The 23812-nt window shown below is 41.9% G+C and overlaps 1 protein-coding gene across 1 annotated transcript in view; it reads left to right on the plus strand.

Annotated features, from left to right (window-relative positions):
• The window catches only part of LOC122815327, a 741432-nt gene that overhangs the window by 623516 nt on the left and 94104 nt on the right, over window positions 1-23812 (plus strand). Inside the window, exon 11 of the mRNA XM_044087743.1 lies at window positions 14448-14549. Within this exon, the coding sequence (XP_043943678.1) occupies window positions 14448-14549 (102 nt within the window). The remainder of the gene's footprint in view (window positions 1-14447; window positions 14550-23812) is intronic.

Below are 23812 nucleotides of genomic sequence, written 5' to 3' on the forward strand. Positions count from 1 at the left end.
CCCACTGGACACAGTCATTTTCAGTAGTGACATGGGAGCAATATCTGGTTAAGTGACAAGGTCACACGGAGGCAAACAAGGGACTGAATGAATCAAACCCTGTACTCCAGGAGCTTCAGCTTGCAACCATAACCTCAACTGCCAGATATAACTCATATATGTATGCAGTACCTTTCTATTATTTGTAAAATGATACTAAAGATATGTGATTATTTCACACAAAACCCTTCCTAGTATGCATACAGAATGTAATTTCCAATCCATCTCGAAGGCATTCCTAAACGTATTCTTCTTGTTTGTATCACACTGCAGAGCTGATAATATTGTAGCAACTGCTGTTCTCATTTAGTTTATCTGTACGTTGACCTTTAAGGGGAACGTTTGAGGTTTCATATTTTCAGTGCTCCCACAGGAGCAGCCCACAGCTAGTTCTATCAAAGGTTGTAAAAATGTAATACAACTGAATCCAGGTGGCCACTTTAGTGCAGAATATGTATTGTTTCAATTAGGCTGGAACAATGCTATTTCATAGGTTCATGAGTAGGTCCTAGGTAGGTGGTCCAGGAGACCATTAAGGAGCCTAGCCCAACCTCCTAATTGTCCCAAAGCACTGTATGATTACATGACTTGGACTGTGTCAAACAGTTGACAAATGAAGGTGGAACTATTGAAACCCTGTGCCAGGTCAAAGATTTAGCCATCTGTGCTAACTACCAGAAAAACTTCCTTTTTATTCTTCATTCTGCACACCATTTCTTGGCATAAGCAGCAAGGTATGTAACTCCCCCCCTCCCCTTATTTCTATGGAGCAAGCCATCACTGCCTTCTCAAAAGCAAACAATACAGCCTCCATGGGACCCATGGGACCCAATAACATCCCAGGCTGCACCCTACATGAACTCAGGCAGGAACTTGCAGCACCATTAGACACCTTATTCAACCAAAGCCTGACTGCCAACTTCATGCCAGCCGAGTAGAGGACAGCCACTGTCATCCCTTTGCACAAAGATGGAGCATCCACCAATCCAGGAAATTATAGCCCCAGCAGCCTAACTAGCCTGATCTGCAAGGCCATGGAGTGGATTACCATGGACTTTATTAACAATGACATTGGCAACCTCCAAACACTTAATCTCACCCAGTCTAGTTTCATTACGGGGAGGTGATGCATATTAAATTTGGTTGACTTCTTTAAGACAGTCACCAAAGTACTGATGAGGGGAAGATGGTGCACAGCTCCTACTTTGACCTGGCCAAAGCCTTCAATACTATTCCCCACTCGGGTATAATGGATGAAGTATCTCAACTAGGCATAAATCCATATGTTACCAGATGGGTAGCAAACTGGCTCATTGATAGAACCCACCTAGCCAAAATAGGGGAAGCCACCTCAGGCAGTAGATGCGTAATGAGTGGTGTACCCCAGGGATCAGTCTAGGGGCATCTGATGTTTGGGATATACTTTTCTGAGGTACAGGCCAAAACCAGTGGGCTAAGGCTGACCAAATTTGCAGAGGACTGCAAGCTGGGCATGGTCATCAGATCCTCTAGTGATGTGGATGTCCTCCAAGAGGGTGTCACAAATTATCACATTAATAACAAGGTCCTAAGCACACAATCAGTTGTGAGGGACTTGGGCACCCAGATGGATAGCAAACTGACTTTTGACCACCATATTGCCTCCATTGTAGAGAAAGCTTTCTACAGGGCTCTCCTCATTAGTAAGGGGGTCTCTTCCTGGGACAAGGTTGTCATAATATAGTACAGTTGTGTACACTTACCATAAATGAAGATGTTCGAGTGTTTTCACTGTTGCAGTCATTACATTTAGGTTATCTGCTTGCAGTAGTCCTCAGTAGGCCTGATTAACAAAGTCTTGGTTCCTGCGTCGGTTGCTGTCCCTTCTTCCATGATGTCAGGTCGTCAGGGGTATAAAACATGCAGCCGACACCGTTATATCAGTTTTTCTTGCCCCAGATGTCAGGTGCCCCCAAATGGGGAGCAAATAAGCATAAAAAAGGTATATCTCCAACAAAAAGCAAATATACCAAAAAGGTTTTTAAGCATAGTAAAGGAAAGTAGAGGTATAGCCAGAAGAAATTAGGGGGCTGGAGGGAGGGTAACTAGGACTGCAACAGTGAATACACTCAAACATCTACATTTATGGTAAGTGTACACAACTGTACTATGTTCTTCGTGTTTCACTGTTGCAGTCATTATATTTGGGTAGATTCCCAAAGCTATGGTTGGGAGGAGGAGTTTATATAGCATTGGGGCCAGCTATAAGGCACTACAAGACAGCAGTGGCAAAGCCAGCTCTGGATGTAGAGAAAATTGGCAAATGATAATGTTTGATGAAAGTATGTACAGAACTCCAGGTAGCAGCTTCTAGGATGTCCCTGGTAGGAACACCTCTGAGAAAGGCTGCAGAAGTAGATGCAGCCCTGGTGCAGTGAGATCTGATCCCCTGGGGGATAGATTTTCCATGGTGCTTATATCAGAAATAAATGCAATGGCTTATCCATTTAGAAATGGTTTGTTTTGAAATAGCCTTCCCCTCTGCCCCTGCAGCAAATGCTACCAGCAGTTGTTCAGATTGTCTTCGAGGTTTAGTCCTGTCCAAGTAGAATCTAAGTTGTCTGTGCACATCCAAGGAATGCAGAATCCATTCCCCTTTGTTCTGTGGATTGGGAAAGAATGTTGGCAAATGAATGGACTGATTAAGAGCCACACTGGATACCACCTTGGGCATGAAGGATGGACTGGTCCTGAGTGACATCCTGTCCACATGAAAGATGATGAAAGGCTCCATTGCCATAAGTGCCTGTAAGTCAGATATCCTTCTAGCTGAAGTGATTGCTAAAAGGAAGGCTGCTTTCCAAGAAATACATTTTAAGTCTGCAGTAGTAACTGGCTAGAAAGGAGGTAGAGTGAGTTTCTCCAATACAAAGTTAAGGTCCCAGGCAGGGGTTGGAGCTCTCCTGGGTGGTTTCAATTTTTTTGCCCCTCTGAGGTACTGCTTGAGCAGAGGATGAGAAAAGAGGGGAGGTTCTGTGTTATAATCAGCTGAAATGGCTGAGGTGTAGATTTTGATGGAGGAAAAAGACAGGCCCTTGTGAAACATCTCAGTTAAGTATTGCACAATCTGAGGTAAATTGGGTGCTGCTGCTGTGCTCATCCCTTGAGATTAGTTCTAGGCATAGAATCTTTCCATTTGTCAGCACAAAATTTTCTAGTACTAGGTCTTCTTGCCTCTAAGATGATATCCATCACAGGTTTGCAGAGGGATGAAAAAGGTGAATTTAAGTGATTAGCCAGGCTGCAAGGTTCAAAGTTGAAAGTTGAGGGTGCAGAAATTGGTTCTCCTGCTGGGACAGCAGGGAAGGGGTCTGAGGCAGGTGCCATGGAGATAACTGCGACACACTGTGCAGGAGGGGGTACCAGTGTTGGCGCAGGCAGTCTGGAGCAATCAAGATCATCCTTGGTTTGTCCTATTTGACTTTTAGTAGAACTTTGGAGAGCAGAGGCAGTGGAGGGAAGGCATAGACTGATAGGTTTTTCCAGCTGAAGGACAGAGCATCCACTTTCCAGGCTTGTTTATGGGGAGTCCTTGTGCAAAACATGTTCAAATGGTAGTTCTGGGGGGAGGCAAATACATCTATGTCTGGGCTCCCCCATTCGCTTGTCAGCATGTTGAATATCCTTGGTTCCATTTTCCACTCATGTGAGTCCATGAGGTTTCTGCTTAGTCTGTCTGCCAGTGTATTTAATTTTCCTGGCAGGAATTGAGCTTGCAGGTGCTATTGGTAGCTCAAGGCTATGTTCCACAATGCCATGGCTAGTCTGCAGAAGGGGTAGGAATGTGTACCCCCCTGCTTGTTTATGTACCACATAACCGTGGTGTTGTCCGTCTTTATCATTAGTTGTTCTTGAAGAATGTAGTCCTTGAAGCTGTCAGAGCATTCTGTACAGCTAACATTTCTTTTTGACTGATATGTAGGTGCATTTGATTTGGGTTCCATTTGCCCTGAATGCACTTCCCTGAATGCACTTCCCTGCCAGGTGAGACCCGATGCATAGTCTGATGCATCTGTTGTCAGGGTTTGGGCGGCAGGGGGTAGTGTAAATGGTAGTCCCTTGTTTTGGTGGCAGGCCTCTGCCCACCAGAGAAACTCTAGGCGTAGGCAAGGTATGATAGGAATCATTGTTTCCAGGCTGTGAGAATGTTGACTCCATAGGCTTTTTAGATACCACTGTAGTTTCCTCATATGCAGTCTTGCATATGGAATTAGAAGAATGCAGGAGGCCATGAACCCCAAGGCTTGCAGTATTTGTCTTGCAGATAGGAGGGTTTTTGTGGCCACTTGTTTGAAATATGTTACGAAATAAATTTGCTTTTCTGGCGTAAGGTAAGCCATTTGGGAAGTTGTATTCAAGCTTGCTCCCAAGAATGTAATTTGCTGAGAGGGTATCGGTTGTGATTTTTTTTTTGTTTATGGTGTACCCCAGACAAGTTAGAACCCTTTTTACAAACGCCAGATGATTTAAAAGTATGCCCTGGCTTTCTGCCTGAATTAGACAATCATTCAGGTATGGGTATATTTGAATACATCTTTGCCTGCAAAAAGCAATAACTGGAGCCAGGCACTTTGTGAATACCCTGGGTGCAGTAGACAAGCCAAAGGGCAGTGCAGAGAACTGATAAAGCGTGCAGCCTGCTTTGAAGCGTAGGTATCTTCTGCAAGATTCCCTTATTGGGATGTGCAGGTAAGCTTCTTTTAAATCTAGTGTTGCCAACCAGGCATCTTTGCCTAGCATAGGAAGTAATTGATGAAGGGTCAGCATCTTGAATTTTGGAATTTCCAGAAAGGTGTTTAGAGTAGACAGGTCCAGGATTGGACGCCATGATTTGTCTTTTCTGGGTACCAGGAAATGTCTGGAGTAGAAACCTTGTCCCTTTTCCTCTTCTGGTACCAGTTGAATATCCCCCATGCTTAAGAGGGAAAGTACTTGTTTTTGAGCCTCTGCCCACTGATTTGGGGCAGGTCTGGCCACCCATTTGGTGTTGGCAATGTGTAAAAACGTAATCTGGATTCCTGGAACACTATATTTAAATCCCATTTGTCCTGGGTTATGAGTTACCAGTTCTTTGCATGAAGAGCAATCTTTCCCCCCAAAGGGGCGATCAAAAGTGCTTGGTACTTTTAAAAGGTAGTCACTGAGACTGTTTACCATAGGGGAGTGTCTTGTTATTTCCAGATTTAGAAGAGGAGGCCCCCCCACTGCTTGGTTCAGAGAGTCCCCTGGGACTGAAACCTGGGGTTTTTGCTGTACCTGGGTTTGGCCTGAGAAGACCTGGGAGGGACCAGAAAAGACAAATTCTTAGTAGGGCAGTGCCTACTAAATCTAGGAGGTTGCACTTGTAAAAAATATTTAACAGTTTGCATAGATTTAGCTTTATCTTCCATCTTTTTAAGAACTTCTTCAGCCTTGCTGCCAAACAGGAGGTCCTGATTTAAAGGAGCATCCAACAATTTAGCCTTAACATGATCAGACAAAGATTGCTCCTTAAGCCAAGCATGCCTTCTAAGCCCAGACCCAGTAACAGCATCCCTGCAAGAGGCCTCTAAAGAATCAAAACCACATTGCAAAGTATGTTTTCCAACTTGTTCAGCAGAATGCATTAAGTTCTGTAAATCTTTATTTTCCACACAGTCAGGAATTAACATCATTTTCTGTTTAAGCAGTCCAATAACATGTTGCTGATATTTTAACATATGAAACTGGCAGTTTAAAGCTCTGATTGCCAAGGTTGCAGAAGTATAAACCTTTTTACCCCATCTATCCAGCGCCCTGGAGTCTCTATCAGAAGGGGTAGGATTTTTAGCAGTAGAAGACTTAATGCCCTTGGGCCCCTGAGAAATAGTCTCTGGATCTGCAACAGGATTTTTGAAAAGGAACTTGTGGGACTCAGGAACCCTATAATATCTGTCTGGTTTACTAGGAGCAGGAGGCAGGGAATCAGGGGCCAAACTGGATTCCAAGAAAACATCATCAACAATGTCTAGTACAGGAGGTATGGGCAAAGGCCTATGCTGAGGTAGAAGAAGGAAATGCCTAAGCCTCTTTTTTCTATAAAAAAAATCCTGGCTTTTCCACTGAAAATGCTCCCTTAAAGTATGTAAAGTTTCCCCAAAAGAAAAATCCTCAGGAGAGGAAGCAGAGGGGATGGAATCCTCTGCATCAGAATCCTCATAAGTAGGTATGGACAAATCCAGGTCATCAGAAGAGTCAGAAGAAACAGAATCCTGATCAGAAGATTCATAATCAAGCTCAGCCCTAGGTCTCTTGGGGGGGGGGTGACTATCCCTGATTAGAGTTATTAGATCTTCAGCCATTTTAATCATTTATTTTTTAGGCATAGGGGCCTGAGCATGTGGCCTGGGCATCGGTTTTTTAGACATGGATCGAGATTTAGGCCTTAGTAATCAAGGCGGTGTCGATTTAATATGCAATTCTGTAGGCCTGAAAACACCCTCAGAAGCCGCTGCCTGCACAGTGGCTCCAGACCCATCCAAGGTAGAGACATCCATGGGTTCCATAGTTGAAGTATCTCGCGGCATACCAGACTCTGAATGGGTCTCAGTAGAGGCCTGCGAATCAGAAGTAGCGGGTATCCTGGGCTGCAAAGCACCTCACTGACTACCGACGAACTGGCGACTGGCTTAGGAGAAGCGCCGTTGGCAATTTTGGACCTTGGCGGCCTGTCTCTGTCTTTATCTTTGTGTTTTTTTGGAATCCTAGTAGTCAGATGGCTAACAGAAAACATTTATGGATAATTAAACCATGAACCAAAATATTTAGAGGCAAAAATATACCGACGATGGATAGTGCGCTGATTAAATAAAGCAGAAAACTGACAGCAATGTATGTCATGGTCAGGGCCAAGGCAAGGAATACAGTACGAATGAAAATCTTTGAGGTATTTGCTTTCCACAAGTAATGCAATTATTAACTTTTACTGACATCGGTAAGGAGCAAGAAAAAGTTTCCCCAATGGGGTACTTAGCTTTAAGTTGAAGACTTTGGTTCTGAAACTCGAAAACGAAAATATCAGGAGTCAGCTGACTGGCATTTGCGAACTGCTTCTGCTTCGGGCACCGCACGGCAAGAAAGACTGATGCAATGGTGCCGGCTGCATGTTTTATACCCCTGATGACCTGACATCATGGAAGAAGGGACAGCAACCGATGCAGGACCCAAGACTTTGTTAATCAGGCCGACTGAGGGCTACCTGCCAGCAGATTACCCCAAATGTAATGACTGCAACAGCAAAACATGAAGAACTTCCCTGTATTCTGCCCTTATAAGACCCATTATTGACTACAACGCCCCTTTCAGCATGTACCTCACAAAGCACATGCAGCAGCTGGAGAGACCACAGAGGTTCTTCAACAGGAGAATCCAAGGCTTCAAACATCTATTTTACACAGATAGGCTAAGTGCCCAGTCCTTCTACTCAGTCTCAGATAGACTCCTCAAAGGTGACCTCTGTCTGGCATACAAAGCAATTTCAGACCCCGTCTTAATGGGACTGCTGCATATCTACAAGTCAAGCTCCATTTTATTTTATTTTTTTTATTTTACGTTTGTTGACCGGGCTAGTCTAGCTGGATATATGTCCATTTTCAGTAGAGGCCCGGGGAGAAAGGCTCCACACATTTCAAATAAAGTTCACATCTACAGAAGTACATATTTAGAATTCAAATACATTCACCGTAAAGAAAACAGAAATTTTAAGAGGTCACAAATTTATAAAAGTATATGTAAAGTATATATGTAAAGTATATGTAAAAAAAAACTATAACATATTTGACTAGACTTAGTACAATTACTAATGAAGTTACAATTAAATGTTGAGAAAGAATAATAGCTAAAAAAAAAGTATAGTATAAATGTAGATAAGAAAGGGAGATAAAAGGAAAGTGAAATGGAGGAGCAGTGCAGTGATACATCTAGTAGTTATATGTGTCACTTTTTGAGAATATAGTGAGAAGTAAGACTATGATGGAGAGGAAGAATAGTAGTTGTTAAGATGAAATTATTTCAGAGATGAGAAGGTAAGGTTGAATCAAGTAATAAGAGTAAGTTGGTTAGTCGGGTTTAGTACAGGGGCACATCCAATGTGTTTTCAGGAAGAGCTTAAGTTTATTTTTAAACAGAGTAATAGAGGGAAGTGTGGAAAGTTCAGAGGGAAGTAGGTTCCAGGTTTTTCCAACAGTATTAGAGAAGAGAGAGTCTCCAGCTCTATTGGTTGATTTATTGATATATACAAGAAGTTTTTGTGAAGATCTTAGGGACTTCAGGTTATAATAGGGGTAAATAAGGTTAGATAGGATGGGTGTTTTGGCAGGCTGATAAAGTATGTTGATCCTTCTGGTAAGTATTTGTTAACATGATCTCAGGAAATAGGTCTGCTACCATGTGGATCATCCATCTAGCAGAGGTAGTACTGGTGGAACTGCACATGATATGCCTACTACATCTTGTGCGGCTTTCTGTAGGGCCTTGTTCTGGAGAAGAGCTAAACTGCACCAAGCCACGCCATGGTGACTACACTCTACACTGTGTATGCCTACATATCCTTTTTACATATCTGAATGTTTGTGAAGGAGACACACACATTATTCTGCTAGTTGTCACACAGCTAAAGGGAAACACTTCTGGAATTGTATCTCTTATTCTAGTATCTTTCCTTAAAGACACCATAGTTCTCTGATAATCTCTATCTCTTCAGCACAAGCAAAGAATTAATCTTATAGGTTCATAGGTAGGTACTAGGCTATCAGCCCTGGGGCCTATATAAACCTAGTCAAAAAGGTTCCCTGGCTTTTGCCACCCAAGAAAATTATTTTCCTATGCCCCTGTCAAACAGTACTACAGAAGTGATCCCCGGGGTGAATTTTCTATTTCCCATCCAGTCATCAAGATTTTTCTTAAAGAGGGCCAATGAGGAGCTTTGCTTGACATGAATGGGTAGTTTGTTCCAGAGTATGGGAAGTCTCTGGGACAGAAATATATCCCTCCAGCATGTTCTGTTTATTGTGGTGACAAGATTTAGGTCCCTGGAGCATGTGGTTCGGAGAGATTGGGATTTCTTTAAGTGTAGCATGTCCAACATCTCTGGGTTTGACATAGCTTTGTATGTTAGGCAGAGATCGCCTCCCAACTTTAATGTGATCTATAACATGTACAATTCAATTGAAAAACAAACAAATCTGTTAGGCGAAAAATATATATAAAAAAAACGTACAATACGCTGGTTGCATAAGTGTGCACACCTTTAAACTAATAATTTGTTGTGTGTGCACACCCTTAAACTAATACTTTATTGAAGCACCTTTTGATTTAATTACAGCATTCAGTCTTCTTGGGTAGGAGTCTATCAGCATGGCACATCTTGACCTGGCAATATTTATCCACTCTTCCTTTCAAAAGCACTCCTAATCTGTCAGATTGTGAGGGCATCTCTTGTGCACAGCCACCTTCAGGTCACCCCACAGATTTTCTATTGGATTTAGGTCTGGGCTCTGGCTGGGCCATTCCAAAACTTTAATTTTCTTCTGGTGAAGCAATTCTTTTGTTGATGGATGCATGCTTGAGGTCATTGTCATGTTGAAAGGTGAAATTCCTCTTCATCTTCAGCTTTCTAGCAAATGCCTGAAGGTTTTGGGCCAAAAATGACTGGTATTTGGAACTGTTCATAATTCCCTCCACCATGACTAAAGCCCCAGTTCCAGCTGAAGAAAAGCAACCGCAAAGCCTGACACTGCCACCACCATGCTTCACCATGAGGATGGTGTTTTTCTGGTGATGCAAAGTGTTGTTTTTGCACCAAACATACCTTTTGGAATTGTGGCCAAAAAGTTCAACCTTGGTCTCATCAGACCATAAATCATTTTCCCACATGCATTTGGGAGACAATGCATTTTTTTGCAAATTTTAGCCACACCTGGATGTTTTCTGTGTAAGAAAAGGCTTCTGTCTTGCAACCTTGCCTCTTAGTCCAGACGTGAAGAATGCACAAGATTGTGTGCATGTAGTACACAACCAGTACTTTCCAGAAATTCCTGCAGCTATTTCAGTGTTGCTGTAGGTCTCTTGGCAGCCTCCCTGACCAGTTTTTGTCTTGTCTTTTCATCACAATTTTGAAGGGATGTCTAGTTCTTTGCAATGTCACTGTTGTCCTATATTTTCTCCACTTTTTGATGACTTCTTCACTGGGTTCCATGGTATATCCAATGCTGTCGAATTTTTTTGTACCTTTCTTCTGACTGATACCTTTCAACAATGAGATTCCTTTGATGCTTTGTAAGCTCTTTGTGAACCATGGCTTTTGCTGTAGCAGGCAACTGAGTAAATGTCAGAAAAATCCTACTACGACAGCTGAACTTTATTTGGGGTTAATCAGAGTCTCTTTAATTGATGGCAGGTACGTACACAAGAAGCCTGAATGCTGTAATTAAATCAAAACGTGCTTCAACAAAGGATTGCTTTAAGGGTGAGCACACTTATGCAACCAGCGTATTGTACATTTTTTATTTTTTATATTTGTTTCCCCTAACAGATGTGTTTGTTTTTCAATTGAATTGTACAGGTTATAGGTCACATTAAAGGCTGGAAAAGTTTTGAAATTATTTATTGTAGTCTCATTTTTTATATCACAAAAACCTGGCATTTTAACAGGGGTGTGTAAACTTTTTATATCCACTGTATGTGCTGATATGTCTGTCAAATGTATTCCTTCCAATTTCAAGCTAGATTCACTTATGGCTACCTTCCTACTGTGTCTCCTCAATGTAGAGGAGATGACAAATTTGCTCAGCAAGTGCTCACACCATGTCCCAGCCCTACTGAGGCTATGAGTGAGATGTCTCAAGGTGATGAGGTTGGGAGTACCTTTCCCAGAGGGAGGTTTGTTCCCTTACGAGCAGTTGCCCAGTATTATTGCCTGAGTGGGTGCATCCACAGATGGAGAAGGCTGGAGAAGTTGCTCTGGACAGAACAGCAGACAGATATATTACCTGGAATGAAGGCTTCCTGGAGTGGACTTCAAACTTGCTCAGCTGGTCTGCTCCTGTCTTTGCATCACCTTGTAGTTTATGGCCTGTACCACTAACCACGGTGCTCCATCTCATGGTGATGGATCCTTTGTGTGACCATCTGGACCATGGCAGGATAAAACCACCAGCTGTTTGCATCTTTCCATATTACCAGCCATGTATGGTTTGGTTCTTCTGAATCATTCCCCACACATTGTTTGTTGTCCAGTCTTCCTATCTCCATTTGTCTAGCCACTGTTTCTCTGTGGACATTCTATATCTCCCCACCTTAGTGTATGTACTTCCACCTCTATCTGTCCTGTTTTTATTTGCCTTCATTCACTTTGTGTTTGATTTTTCCCCTCTTCTCTTCTCCCTCTCCTCTCTTCTCTCATCTTCCCTTCTCTTCTCTCCTCTCATCTCTCTGCTTCCCTTCTCTTCTCTTCTCTTCTCTTCTCTTCTCTTCTCTTCTCTTCTCTTCTCTTCCCTTCTCTTCTCTTCCCATCTCTTCCCTTCTCATCTCTTCCCTTCTCTTCCCATCTCTTCCCATCTATTCCCTTCTCTTCTCTTCTCTTCTCTTCCCTTCCCTTCCCTTCTCTTCTCTTCTCTTCTCTTCTCTTCTCTTCTCTTCTCTTCTCTTCTCTTCCCATCCCTTCTCTTCTCTTCTCTTCTCTTCTCTTTTCTTCTCTTCTTCTCTTCTCTTCTCTTCTCTCTCTCTCTCTCTTCCTTCTCTTCCCTTCCTTCTCTTCTCTTCTCTTCTCTTCTCTTCTCTTCTTCTCTTCCTTCTCTTCCTTCTCTTCTCTTCTCTTCTCTTCTCTTCTCTTCTCTTCTCTTCTCTCTTCTCTTCTCTTCTCTTCTCTTCTCTTCTCTTTCTCTTCTCTTCTTCTCCTCTCTTCTCTCTCTTCTCTTCTCTTCCCTTCTCTTCTCTTCTCTTCTCTTCTCTTCTCTTCTCTTCTCTTCTCTTCTCTTCTCTCCTCTCGTCTCTCTGCTTCACTTCTCTTCTCTTCTCTTCCCTTCTCTTCTCTTCCCATCTCTTCCCTTCTCATCTCTTCCCTTCTCTTCCCATCTCTTCCCATCTATTCCCTTCTCATCTCTTCCCTTCCCTTCCCTTCTCTTCTATTCTCTTCCCTCTCTTCTCTTCTCTTCTTTTCTCTTCTTTTCTCTTCTATCAAAATTAAGAAAAAATGTGTCCTTTCAGAAACAGTTTTCCTGTTCATTCCTATACATGGCTATGTGTTACCCTTTTATGTGATTCTCGGCTTCCCTTTCCCTTCTTTCCTACTTTTCTGTACATCGTTCCCTCAGCTTTATGCATCTAGCACGTGTGGACACTATACCAGTGCAGCTGCAAGTACCATAAAAGCTACATGGCTTTAACACTTGCCACAGTCCTGTTAAGGGGAAATGGCAACACACACAAAACACTGCTGGCATACGAATTGCTTTACATTGAAATATATTGATCACAGGCAAGATTTTCTATGTTCATAGATTGTGCAGGTAACAAATGGGCATTCTGTGGACTGTGTTTATGTTTCATTGTATGCATTTCAGTGCATGGCTTGATTGTGCAGTGTAGCATACGGCCATACTGTGAATTGATTATATGTTTCACTGTATGCATTTCACTGCATGGCTTTGTACACTTGCAAGATTTCTCTGCACAATTCCTGTGTGCCTCATTTATGCACTCTAAAGCAGAGCTATATTTTTGCTTGGATATTCCATGTCTCTGGCTTGCTGCTGTTCACTGGCACATAGTTGTGCAAGACTTGTATCTTTAGGAATAACAGCCATTCCGTTTATCAAAAGGTCTCACTTTCATTGTTAAATAAGGGATAATTAGAAGGTCATATAAATATTGCACAATAACTTTAGGAATCAATCAGAAGAGGATTGAAAGATTGGGAGAAGAGACTGGATAAGTTATTCCCAAACAAACAATGAGAAAACATATGTATGGCTTTCAAATATGCAAAAATGTCTAGAAGATTTATGATCTTTGCTTAGAAGTGCTTGCGTAGGTATTTTTATACCCCAACCAGACTCTAAAGAATTTCTCCTCAGGTAAATGGCAAATGTTGGAGGTGTGATGGGGAACAAAGAGGTAACTGGAAACATATATTTTGGGAGTATAATGAGTTGGCAGACTTTAAAAATTCCCTATAGAGTGCTCTGTCAGAAATACTTGGTGAACAAATGAGTATAACTAAGAAAACACATTTTTTTTTTGAGCAGGGGCACAGGATCTGAATTGCCTAGACAGAGTAAAGTCTGCTTAAATTTAATTCTGGTGGCTGCTAAAAAAGCAATTACTAGAAAATGGAAATCAAAATCTAAACCAATCATATTTGAAGATTGTAACAGAGAAAAAAAACTGGAAGTGGGAGCTTTAGAAAAGGGTAGTAGCAAACTACTTAGAAACAAATGGAAGTTGTGGGTGCAGTGCATGCAGAAAATATGTTTTGGTGGAGGAATGAGGTTTAAGAAAAGACAAGAACTGATCAATGCATGTATTGTTGGATTGATTATTTTGTACAGAAGAATATATGTAATGTATAATGTTAGTAACTGTGAACATTTTAATATGGTTTGTTTCTGTTTATAGAAATTTAACTTTGTCTATGTCACAATCGATAATTCGATAAAGGTGTTAAAATGTTCCACTTCAGTAACAAGAAAGGAAACAGTTTTAAATTACATCAGTTTACATCATTAACAATAAACACATGGCAAGACAGAATCTCTCTAAAGTTGAAATTGCAAGTTTGCAGTTTCCAATATTTCACACTATTATTATTACAAGAGAGTATTGTAAGGGTGATAAAATGTCATCAGCAATTGTTTTTTGAAATTACTTTAAAGCATGGTAAATACTAATTATATAGTATATTATAAAAAACTAACTTGTAGGGTGGCCATGGTGGTGCAGTGGTTAGCGTTGCCGCCTCACAGCAAGAGGTTCTCCGGTTCAATTCTCTGCATGTCCTCCCTGTGGTCGCGTGGATTTCCACCGGGTTCTCTGGTTTCCTTCCCAAAGACATGCAGTAGGTGTATTGGACACTCTAAATTGGCCCAAGGTATGAGTGTGTGCATGTGTGTGCCTTCTGTGGAAGGTTGGGCGCCGGGCTGGCAACTTGACACTGTAAAACTCCACTGTCAGTCATGAGCACACAGATGATCCGCTGTGGCGACCTCTAACTGGGAAAAGCCAGAAGAAGATTATAAAAAACTAACTGAAACAATACATGTGAATGAGTAAATAAAGATAGTCTTTGGAAAGTTTATGTGATGCAGTAATTGCTTTATAGCAACTTATCTAATCTAGTGTGTTTTGTTTTTCAGAATAATCCACAAAAAGGTGACACTGACAAAACATATGCTTTGTTGGGTTGTAAAACAGAGAATAAGGATTTTGCCAGAGATGACATCCGTGACCACTCTTTGGTATGTTTTACAGAAGATAATCCAAAATACAACTCTGTGTTAAACTTGCATTACAGGATATGTGTTGTACTATTCTGAAGTATATCAAAATGTGTGCCTAGATGTGTTACTTTCTAGACACAGATGCTGCTTTTAAGTGTAACTACTTCCTCAGTACTCTAACATCACAAAGATGCTCTGTTGCATTTATTTTTTAAAATACAATGTTTTTATTATATTTCATCACTGAGATCAGCAATACTAATGCAGAACGACACACACACTGATTAAGAAAGTATAACAAGGGTATAATCAGGATGCAGCTCACATTTCTGCAGAACGACATACACTGATTAAGAAGGTATAACTAGAGTATAATCAGGATGCAGCTGATGTTTCTGCAGAATGACACACTGATTAAGAAGGTATAATAAGGGTATAATCAGGATGCAGCTCACGTTTCTGCAGAACGACACACAATGATTAAGAAGATATAACAAGGTATAATCAGGATGCAGCTGACGTTTCTGTAGAATGACACACTGATTAAGAAGGTAAAATAAGGGTATAATCAGGATGCAGCTCACGTTTCTACAGAACGATGCTCACAGTGATTAAGAAGGTATGACAAGGGTATAATCAGGATGCAGCTCACGTTTCTGTAGAACGACACTCACACGGATTAAGAAGGTATAACAAGAGTATAATCAGGATACAGCTCACATTTCTACAGAATGACACACACTGATTAAGAAGGTATAACAAGGGTATAATCAGGATGTAGCTCACGTTTCTGTAGAACGACACTCACACTGATTAAGAAGGTGTAACAAGGGTATAATCAGGATTCAGCTCACGGTTCTGCAGAATGACACACTGATTAAGAAGGTATAACAATGGTATAATCAGGATACAGCTCACGTTTCTGCAGAACGACACACCCTGATTAAGAAGGTATAACAAGGGTAGAATCAGGATACAGCTCACGTTTCTGCAGAACGACACACCCTGATTAAGAAGGTATAACTAGGGTAGAATCAGGATGCAGCTCACGTTTCTGCAGAATGACACACTGATTAAGAAGGTATAACAAGGGTATAATCAGGATGCAGCTCATGTTTCTGTAGAACGACACTCACACTGAATAAGAAGGTATAACAAGGGTATAATCAGGATGCAGCTCATGTTTCTGTAGAATGACACTCACACTGATTAAGAAGGTATAACAAGGGTAGAATCAGGATGCAGCTCATGTTTCTGTAGAACGACACTCACACTGATTAAGAAGGTATAACAAGGGTATAATCAGGATGCAGCTCACGTTTCTGTAGAACGACACATGATTAAGAAGGTATAACAAGGATATAATCAGGATGCAACTCACGTTTCTGTACAACGACACTCACACTGATTAAGAAGGTATAACAAGGGTATAATCAGTATGCAGCTCATGTTTCTACAGAAAGACACTCACACTGATTAAGAAGGTATAACAAGGGTATAATCAGGTTACAGCTCACGTTTCTGTAGAACGACTCTCACACTGATTAAGAAGGTATAACAAGGATATAATCAGGATGCAACTCACGTTTCTGTAGAACGACACTCACACTGATTAAGAAGGTATAACAAGGGTAGAATCAGGATGCAGCTCACGTTTCTACAGAACGACACACTGATTCAGAAGGTATAACAAGGGTATAATCAGGATACAGCTCATGTTTCTGTAGAACGAGACTCACGCTGATTAAAAATGTATAACAAGGGTATAATCAGGATGCATCTCACGTTTCTGCAGAATGACACACACACTGAATAAGAAGGTATAACAAGGGTATAATCAGGATACAGCTCACATTTCTGTAGAATGATACTCACACTTATTAAGAAGGTATAACAAGGGTCTAATCAGGATGCAGCTCATGTTTCTGTAGAATGACACTCACACTGATTAAGAAGGTATAACAAGGGTAGAATCAGGATGCAGCTCATGTTTCTGTAGAACGACACACACTGATTAAGAAGGTATACAAGGGTATAATCAGGATGCAGCTCACATTTCTGTAGAACGACACATGATTAAGAAGGTATAACAAGGATATAATCAGGATGCAACTCACGTTTCTGTAGAACGACACTCACACTGATTAAGAAGGTATAACAAGGGTAGAATCAGGATGCAGCTCACGTTTCTGTAGAACGACACATGATTAAGAAGGTATAACAAGGATATAATCAGGATGCAACTCATGTTTCTGTAGAACGACACTCACACTGACTAAGAAGGTATAACAAGGGTAGAATCAGGATGCAGCTCACGTTTCTGCAGAATGACACACTGATTAAGGTATAACAAGGCTATAATCAGAATGCAGCTCCATGGGTATAATCAGAATGCAGCTCACATTTCTGCAGAATGAAACTCACACTGATTAAGAATGTATAGCAATGGTTTAATCAGGATGCATCTCTCACTTCTCAATGTCATTGAGAAAGTCTGATGTGTGTTATAATACAGATATTTTAAGTGTCCTAAAAGACTTAGTGCTGTTCATTCTTCTAAATCCAACCCCCAGACAGCACAGGCATTTTCCTTCCCATTTTTCGGAAGTCTTGGAATACCTTCTTGAATTTCTTTCTTATCTTGGCTTGGTCAGCAAGTTAAGGGCACACATTCAGCATCTCTCGTAATTTATGTTGTCTCTCCACTGTGAGTTTCATGTGATGGCACATATAAGGATAGTAAAGAGATATTCTATTGCATTGAACACCATGACAATGCTCTTGATTCATGGAAAAGACAAGCTTGTTAAGCACCTTTCTGATGTCAGAAAGGGGAACAGCCAGCTTTTGATAAAGACCTTTCACTGCTGTTAAGCATAGTGTTACGTGAGAGTGTTAACAGCCCTCAGTCAACAACAATGGAGAACATCAGAAAACTGTTAAACATTCCTTTCAGGATGAAGTTATTTGGATTAAAATGTTTATATTTGCTGCCATTCTCTTCAGGTGGTCACTCTCTGTAACAGTGTTTATTGTATTTTAACTTTCAGAGCTGCAAAGCACTTAGCTCTCCCAGACATTTTTTTTTCTAAATTTTGCAGTACATGGGAGCAGGTAAAGTTCTATCCAGTGCAAAGAGTTAAGATCAGATTTGCCAATCATATTCCAATTATTGTGTACTCAAGAAGGATGTCAAGATTCACCTCATCATCTTCATCATCATCTTCTTTTGGCTGTTCCTGTTAGGGGTCTCCACAGCGGATCATCTGTTTCCATTTCTTCCTGTCCTCTGCATCTTGCACTGTCACACCAACCACCAGTATGTCCTTTCTCACCACATCCATAAACCTTATCTTAGGCCTTCCTCTTTTCCTCTTACCTGGCAGCTCCATCCTTAGCATCCTTTTCCCAGTATAACCAGCGTCCCTCCTCAGCACATGTCCAAACCAACCCAATCTCGCCTCTCTTGCTTTGTCTCCAAACTGTCCAACCTGAGCTGACCCTCTAATATACTGATTCCTAATCCTGTCCATCCTAGTCACACCCAGTGCAAATCTTAACATCTTTAACTCTGCCACATCCAGCTTTGACTCCAACCCATATAACATAGCTGGTCTCACTACCCTCTTGTAGACCTTCCCTTTCACTCTTACTGGTACCCGTCTATCACAAATGACTCCTGACACTCTTCTCCACCCATTCCACCCTGCCTGTACTCTCTTCTTCACCTCTCTTCCACACTAACCATTACTATGAACTGTTGATCCCAAGTACTTAAACTCATCCACCTTTACAAACTCTACTCCCTGCATCCTCACCATTCCTCTACCCTCCCTCACATTTACACACATGTATTCTGTTTTAGCCCTGCTGACCTTCATTCCTCTCCTCTCTAAAGCATATCTCCACCTCTCCAGGGTCTCCTCAACCTGGTCCCTATTCTCACTGCATGCAATGTCATCTGCAAACATCATAGTCCATGGGGCCTCCTTTCTGATCTCATCTGTCAACCTGTCCATCGCCACTGCAAATAAGAAAGGGCTCAGAGCTGATCCCTGATGTAATCTCACCTCCACCTTAAACGTATCTGTCACTCCATCCATAGTCCTCACCAATGTCACACTACCCTTCTACATATCCTGTACCACTCTTACATACTTCTCTGCCATTCTTGACTTCCTCATACAATACCACAACTCCTCTCTAGCACCCTGTCATATGCTTTCTCTAATTCCACAAAGACACAATGCAACTCCTTCTGACCTTCTCTGCATTTCTCCAACAACACTCTTAAAGCAAATATTGCATCTGTAGTGTTCTTTCCTGGCATGAAACCATACTGCTAATCACTAATCAAGATTCACCTCTCAACCTTTATTCTCATGGTGAATTACTTGCCACGTCTTGAACACAACAATCTGGTTATGACTGGACATACAGTCATACTTCTCTATTTTTCTACTCAATTTTGAAGTATATAAACATGCAGAGCGGAAAAATAATGACAATATTTGCCTGCCTCTGATGATTTTATTTTGAAACGCATTTTCTATCTGTCAGTCTCAGATAAAACACATTATTTTACAATCCCTAAAATCTGTTGTTTCCTTTTGGTTGCACTGGCAGGTTGAGGGTATTTTTACCGCAAAGTAGAAAACTTTTGCTTAGGTCATTATAAGAAGACATATATTGCAAGGGGGATATGCAGTTTGTTTTTTCATGTGTATGCAGCTTGGTTTTAATAATAATAATTTGTTAAGCAGGTAGGCCCACTGGACACAGTCATTTTCAGTAGTAACATGGGAGCAATATCTGGTTAAGTGGCAAGGTCACACGGAGGCAAACAAGGGACTGAATGAATCAAACCCTGTACTCCAGGAGCTTCAGCTTGCAACCATAACCTCTACGCCAACTGCCAGATATAACTCATATATGTATGCAGTGCCTTTCTATTATTTGTAAAATGATACTTAAGATATGTGATTATTTCACACAAAACCCTTCCTATTATGCATACAGAATGTAATTTCCAATCCATCTCGAAGGCATTCCTAAAAGTATTCTTCTTGTTTGTATCACACTGCAGAGCTGAGAATATTGTAGCAACTGCTGTTCTCATTTAGTTTATCTGTACATTGACATTTAAGGGGAACATTTGAGGTTTCATATTTTCAGTGCTCCCAAAGGAGCAGCCCACAGCCAGTTCTATCAAAGGTTGTAAAAATGTAATACAAGTGAATCCAGGTGGCCACTTTAGTGCAGAATATGTATTGTTTCAATTAGGCTGGAGCAATGCTATTTCATAGGTTCATGAGTAGGTCCTAGATAGGTGGTCTAGGAGACCATTAAGGATCCTAGCCCAACCTCCTAATTGTCCCAAAGCACTGTATGATTACATGACTTGGACTGTGTCAAACAGTTGACAAATGAAGGTGGAACTATTGAAACCCTGTGCCAGGTCAAAGATTTAGCCATCTTGATAACTACCAGAAAAACTTCCTTTCTATTCTTCATTCTGCACACCATTTCTTGGCATAAGCAGCAAGGTGTGTAACTCCCCCATCCACTCATTTCTAGGGAGCAAGCCATCACTGCCTTCTCAAAAGCAAACAATACAGCCTCCATTGGACCCATGGGACCCAATAACATCCCAGGCTGCACCCTACATGAACTCAGGCAGGAACTTGCAGCACCATTAGGCACCTTATTCAACCAAAGCCTGACTGCCAACTTCATGCCAGCCGAGTGGAGGACAGCCACTGTCATCCCTTTGCACAAAGATGGAGCATCCACCAATCCAGGAAATTATAGCCCCAGCAGCCTAACTAGCCTGATCTGCAAGGCCATGGAGTGGATTACCATATACTTCATTAACAATGACATTGGCAACCTCCAAACACTTAATCTCACCCAGTCTGGTTTCATTATGGGGAGGTCATGCCTATTAAATTTGGTTGACTTCTTTAAGACAGTCACCAAAGCACTGATGAGGGGAAGATGATGCACAGCTCCTACTTTGACCTGGCCAAAGCCTTCAATACTATTCCCCACTCGGGTATAATAGATGAAGTATCTCAAATAGGCATAAATCCATATGTTACCAGATGGGTAGCAAACTGGCTCATTGATAGAACCCACCTAGCCAAAATAGGGGAAGCCACCTCAAGCAGTAGATGCGTAATGAGCGGTGTACCCCAGGGATCAGTCTAGGGGCATCTGTTGTTTGGGATATACTTTTCTGAGGTACAGGCCAAAACCAGTGGGCTAAGGCTGACCAAATTTGCAGAGGACTGCAAGCTGGGCATGGTCATCAGATCCCCTAGTGATGTGGATGTCCTCCAAGAGGGTGTCACAAATTATCACATTAATAACAAGGTCCTAAGCACACAATCAGTTGTGAGGGACTTGGGCACCTGACTTTTGACCACCATATTGCCTCCGTTGTAGAGAAAGCTTTCTACAGGGCTCTCCTCATTAGTAAAGGGGTCTCTTCCTGGGACAAGGTTGTCATAATATAGTACAGTTGTGTACACTTAGCATAAATGAAGATGTTCAAGTGTTTTCACTGTTGCATTCATTACATTTAGGCTATCTGCTTGCAGTAGTCCTCAGTAGGCCTGATTAACAAAGTCTTGGTTCCTGTGTCGTTTGCTGTCCCTTCTTCCATGATGTCAGGTTGTCAGGGGTATAAAACATGCAGCCGACACCGTTATATCAGTTTTTCTTGCCCCAGATGCCGGGTGCCCCCAAATGGGGAGCAAATAAACATAAAAAAGGTATACCTCCAACAAAAAGCAAATACACCAAAAAGGCTTTTAAGCATAGTAAAGGAAAGTAGAGGTATAGCCAGAAGAAATTAAGGAGCTGGAGGGAGGGTAACTAGGACTGCAACAGTGAATACACTCAAACATCTACATTTATGGTAAGTGTACACAGCTGTAATATGTTCTTCGTGTTTCACTGTTGCAGTCATTATATTTGGGTAGATTCCCAAAGCTATGGTTGGGAGAAGGAGTTTATATAGCATTGGGGCCAGCTATAAGGCACTACAAGACAGCAGTGGCAACGCCAGCTCTGGATGTAGAGAAAATTGGAAAATGATAATGTTTGATGAAAGTATGTACAGAACTCCAGGTAGCAGCTTCTAGGATGTCCCTGGTAGGAACACCTCTGAGAAAGGCTGCAGAAGTAGATGCAGCCCTGGTGGAGTGAGATTTGATCCCCTGGGGGATAGATTTTCCATGGTGCTTATATCAGAAATAAATGCAATGGCTTATCCATTTAGAAATGGTTTGTTTTGAAATAGCCTTCCCCTCTGCCCCTGCAGCAAATGCTACCAGCAGTTGTTCAGATTGTCTTCAAGGTTTAGTCCTGTCCAAGTAGAATCTAAGTTGTCTGTGCACATCCAAGGAATGCAGAATCCATTCCCCTTTGTTCTGTGGATTGGGAAAGAATGTTGGCAAATGAATGGACTGATTAAGAGCCACACTGGATACCACCTTGGGCATGAAGGATGGATTGGTCCTGAGTGACATCCTGTCCGCATGAAAGATGATGAAAGGCTCCATTGCCATAAGTGCCTGTAAGTCAAATATCCTGTCTGCAGTAGTAGCGGGCTTGAAAGGAGGTAGAGTGAGTTTCTCCAGTACAAAGTTAAGGTCCCAGGCAGGGGTTGGAGCTCTCCTGGGTGGTTTCAAGTTTTTTGCCCCTCTGAGGTACTGCTTGAGCAGAGGATGAGAGAAGAGGGGAGGTTCTGTGTTATAATGAGCTGAAATGGCTGAGGTGTGCATTTTGATGGAGGAAAAAGACAGGCCCTTGTGAAACATCTCAGTTAAGTATTGAGGTAAATTGGGTGCTGCTGTGCTCATCCCTTGAAATTGGTTCCAGGCATAGAATCTTTCCATTTGTCAGCATAAGTTTTTCTAGTACTAGGTCTCCTTGCCTCTAAGATGATATCCATCACAGGTTTGCTGAGGGATGAAAAAGGTGAATTTAAGTGATTAGCCAGGCTGCAAGGTTCAAAGTTGGAAGTTGAGGGTGCAGAAATTGGTTCTCCTGCTGGGACAGCAGGGAAGAGGTCTGAGGCAGGTGCCATGGAGATAACTGTGACACACTGTGCAGGAGGGGGTACCAGTGTTGGCGCAGCCAGTCTGGAGCAATCAAGATTATCCTTGGTTTGTCCTATTTGACTTTTAGTAGAACTTTGGAGAGCAGAGGCAGTGGAGGGAAGGCATAGACTGATAGGTTTTTCCAGCTGAAGGACAGAGCATCCACTTTCTAGGCTTGTTTATGGGGAGTCCTTGTGCAAAACTTGTTCAACTGGTAGTTCTGGGGGGAGGGAAATACATCTATGTCTGGGCTCCCCCATTCGCTTGTCAGCATGTTGAATATCCTTGGTTCCAGTTTCCACTCATGTGAGTCCATGAGGTTTCTGCTTAGTCTGTCTGCCAGTGTATTTAATTTTCCTGGCAGGAATTGAGCTTTCAGGTGCAATTGGTAGCTCAAGGCTATGTTCCACAATGCCATGGCTAGTCTACAGAAGGGGTAGGAATGTGTACCCCCCTGCTTGTTTATGTACCACATAACCGTGGTGTTGTCCATCTTTATCATTAGTTGTTCTTGAAGAATGTAGTCCTTGAAGCTGTCAGAGCATTCTGTACAGCTAACATTTCTTTTTGACTGATATGTAGGTGCATTTGATTTGGGTTCCATTTGCCCTGAATGCACTTCCCTGAATGCACTTCCCTGCCAGGTGAGACCCCATGCATAGTCTGATGCATCTGTTGTCAGGGTTTGGGCGGCAGGGGGTAGTGTAAATGGTAGTCCCTTGTTTTGGTGGCAGGCCTCTGCCCACCAGAGAAACTCTAGGCGTAGGCAAGGTATGATAGGAATCATTGTTTCCAGGCTGTGAGAATGTTGACTCCATAGGCTTTTTAGATACCACTGTAGTTTCCTCATATGCAGTCTTGCATATGGAATTAGAAGAATGCAGGAGGCCATGAACCCCAAGGCTTGCAATATTTGTCTTGCAGATAGGAGGGTTTTTGTGGCCACTTTTTTGAAATAGGTTACCAAATAAATTTACTTTTCTGGCGGAAGGTAAACCATTTGGGAAGTTGTATTCAAGCTTGCTCCCAAGAATGTAATTTGCTGAGAGGGTATCAGTTGTGATTTTTTTTTTTCATTTATGGTGTACCCCAGACAAGTTAGAACCCTTTTTACAAACACCAGATGATTTAAAAGTATGCCCTGGCTTTCTGCCTGAATTAGACAATTGTCCA

Source organism: Protopterus annectens, chromosome 1.part1 (genome assembly GCF_019279795.1).
Source record: "Protopterus annectens isolate FY-2018-M chromosome 1.part1, PAN1.0, whole genome shotgun sequence".
Classification (NCBI taxonomy): Eukaryota; Metazoa; Chordata; order Ceratodontiformes; family Protopteridae; genus Protopterus; species Protopterus annectens.